The following is a 3,433-nucleotide window of genomic DNA, read 5'->3' on the forward strand; positions in this document are numbered from 1 at the left end:
CAGCTATCTTTGACTTGATTTCCATGAAAAACAACCACAATGTCTGTGTGGTAGGTTGAAGATAGGTAATATTTCCGATCGAAACCGGAGCCGGTCCACCATAAATAAATAAACAACAAATTCACGTTAAACATAAAAACAATGAATCTGGCCTTGATCCTGTTCATTGCCCTGTGTAACAATTTTTTTTAAATTATTAAAAAATGTCAGACTTTTGTTGCAGTCGACCGTTCATAAATCTGCTTTTCACGGCGTGCGAACACGAGCCGGTAAATTCATACCGCGTGCGAATTATGGAGCTGAGCTGTCCGCGGACATTTCACGGTGGGAAAGAAGGTGTGCATCATAGCGAGCCGTCCGATTTCGGGCGGGACAACGGAAGGGCTAGATTTTTCACATTCCGATCTACATCTGTCGTTTGTATTGCTCTTTAAATTGGTGCAATGGGAGAGGAAGAGGTGTCCATTGCAGTTTGCTGGGAGAGAAGAGGGCATTCTTGAGCTTCAAATCTCTTCCGGATTCTGCATTTTTCTCTGCCTGAGCTGCTGCTCTGTTATTTTCGAGCAACTGTATCTGCGTAAGGTATGTTCATGGCTGCTCTTGCGTCTTTGTTGTTTAATCTGTTGGGGTTTTGATGTTTTGAGGGCAGTTCTTGTTTGGGGAAATCTGCTAGAAAATTTATCAGGTAGTTTATTAGTATGGCTGGGGTGGTAAAACATGTTGTGTAGGCAGCTTGTCATTTGTGCTGGTTGTGGGAAACGGCTCCATGGTCTGAAATTTAAGTTTCGTGTTGTAATTTGTAGATCCCCAATTAAGTTTTTGTAGATATGTTGGGGGGGCAACTTGTTATTTGTGCTGGCTGTGGGAAGGAACTCAATAGTTCGAAATACAAGTTTCGTGTTGTAATTTGTAGATCCCAGATTGAAGTTAATATTATGGAATTATATATGTTGGATTAGCATCTTGTTATAGCAGCTTGTTATCTGTGCTTGTTGTGGGAAATGGCTCAATAGTTCTAAATTTGAGTTTCATGTTGTATTTTTTTAGATCCCCAATGAAGTTTAGGTAAATGTTTATGCGGTGAGGCCGGAGATCTGCGAGTACATTGGTTTTTCGTTTATAATATGGTAGCATTAACTTGATTGTAACATTTAGTGTAGAGATCTCTGCATTTGGGGCCGTGAAGTGGAGAATTATTAAGACTGACTTGTGGATCTTGATTGTTGTAGATGGAGACTTTTCTATTTACATCCGAGTCTGTGAACGAGGGGCACCCCGACAAACTGTGCGACCAAGTTTCTGATGCAGTCTTGGATGCATGTCTGGAGCAAGATCCTGACAGCAGGGTAGCATGTGAGACTTGCACCAAGACTAATATGGTTATGGTGTTCGGTGAAATCACCACCAAGGCCAATGTAGATTATGAGCAGATTGTGCGCAAGACCTGCAGAGAAATCGGCTTCATCTCTGATGATGTGGGTCTGGATGCTGATAATTGCAAGGTGCTGGTGAACATTGAACAGCAGAGCCCTGATATTGCCCAGGGTGTGCACGGACATCTTACCAAGAGGCCCGAGGAGATTGGAGCTGGTGACCAGGGTCACATGTTTGGCTATGCCACTGATGAAACAGCTGAGCTCATGCCTCTCACTCATGTCTTGGCTACCAAGCTGGGTGCCAAGCTGACTGAGGTCAGAAAGAATGGCACTTGTCCTTGGTTGAGGCCTGATGGTAAGACCCAGGTCACCATTGAGTACAGAAATGAAGGAGGCGCCATGGTTCCTGAACGTGTGCACACTGTTCTTATCTCCACTCAGCACGATGAAACCGTAACCAACGACCAGATTGCGGCAGATCTGAAGGAACATGTGATTAAACCTGTGATCCCAGAGAAGTACATGGATGAGAACACCATCTTCCACTTGAATCCATCAGGGAGGTTTGTGATAGGAGGACCCCATGGAGATGCAGGCCTCACTGGAAGAAAGATTATCATTGACACATATGGAGGTTGGGGAGCTCATGGAGGAGGAGCATTCTCTGGGAAGGATCCAACCAAGGTGGACCGTAGTGGAGCGTATATAGTCAGACAGGCTGCCAAGAGTGTTGTGGCGGCTGGGCTTGCAAGGCGATGCATTGTTCAGGTTTCTTATGCCATTGGGGTGCCAGAGCCTCTCTCCGTATTCGTGGACACCTATAGAACGGGCACGATCCCGGACAAAGAAATACTCAACATTATCAAGGAGACCTTTGATTTCAGGCCTGGCATGATTGCAATCAACTTGGATTTGAAGAGAGGAGGAAATCAGAGGTTCCAGAAGACTGCTGCCTATGGCCACTTTGGAAGAGATGACCCTGATTTCACTTGGGAAATTGTTAAGCCCCTCAAGGTAGACAAGGCTGAAGCTTGAAGCGTTCTCTATTGGCAATAAGGGCAGTGTTTTCTATTATGTGCTATTTGATTTTGTTGCATTGTAATCCTAGCTGTTGACTGATAATCTTGCGATTATATTTGCTATTTTTGTATTCAATGCGTCTGTCTAAGTGTCTACTTAAAAGTACTGTACTGCTTAGAATTCGTTCTCTTCATTCAGCAGCATATAATTGGCCGCTTCTGGTTGTGGTTCTCTGTTCTTTTGGTTATGGTTTCCAATTTGTTGTCAAACGTACAAGAACAATTTATTTCGCAACGAGATGATAAATGGAATTCAATAACATATCAGGTTAGTTTGGGACTTTCAGTCGCAGTGGGAAATATTTGTAATATTTTAGTCAGTGTTGGTTTGCAAATGTACAAATACGAATGTTATGTTCTTCCATTACGGCAAACATATGCTTACACGTCCGTTCTTCCTGAAATAAATGACTTAGAATATGCAGATATTGGATTAATGTGTAGCTTATTTTGGATATTCCAATTAATATGCAATGAATTCATCACATATTTAAGTGGTAAATGGTCAGGTTGGCATTCAAAATTGGTTCTGTGCACGTATATAATTTTGAGGACAGTATCTTTTGCTGTAAAAGTTGTCGTATTTAATGATCGAGAAATTTTGTCTAGCCGACAACGTTGTAATTCAAGATGAAATGAAGGGGAAGGTAGACACCAATGATGTTTCTCCTGGGATCATTTTTGTGCAGAGTATTTATTCATTCTACTCTGCATTATTTTTTGTTGGCCTAGGTAATTCCGGTTCAGAAGTTTATATCACTTGCATCATGAGTAAAGACAGGAAGTTCATAAAGAAAACAGTAGTTCAACTCTCTCACATTTGCGTGAGCCTCAAGTAGAAGCGGCTTGATGATCACGGTCACTAGAAAGTTAGAAGCAGCTTACGATACATCATTACAAGCATCGTATTAATGTTACACTGTCATATAGAAGAGTGACATAAGAACCTCCATCAACTTCTTTCTTCAGATAAAACCA

General features: G+C 42.1%; 1 protein-coding gene across 1 annotated transcript; it reads left to right on the forward strand.

Moving 5' to 3' along the window:
- Positions 1-460: 460 nt before the first annotated feature.
- Positions 461-2,735, forward strand: LOC149559599 (S-adenosylmethionine synthase 2). Its single transcript, XM_089833454.1, has 2 exons — positions 461-582; positions 1,230-2,735. Exon 2 carries the CDS (start codon positions 1,230-1,232, stop codon positions 2,409-2,411), a length of 1,182 nt encoding a protein of 393 aa, XP_089689580.1. The 5' UTR covers positions 461-582; the 3' UTR covers positions 2,412-2,735.
- Positions 2,736-3,433: the final 698 nt, after the last annotated feature.

The sequence above is a fragment of the Cupressus sempervirens genome, chromosome 5 (genome assembly GCF_028749045.1).
Source record: "Cupressus sempervirens isolate cs-2001-9-10 chromosome 5, ASM2874904v1, whole genome shotgun sequence".
Taxonomy (NCBI): Eukaryota; Viridiplantae; Streptophyta; class Pinopsida; order Cupressales; family Cupressaceae; genus Cupressus; species Cupressus sempervirens.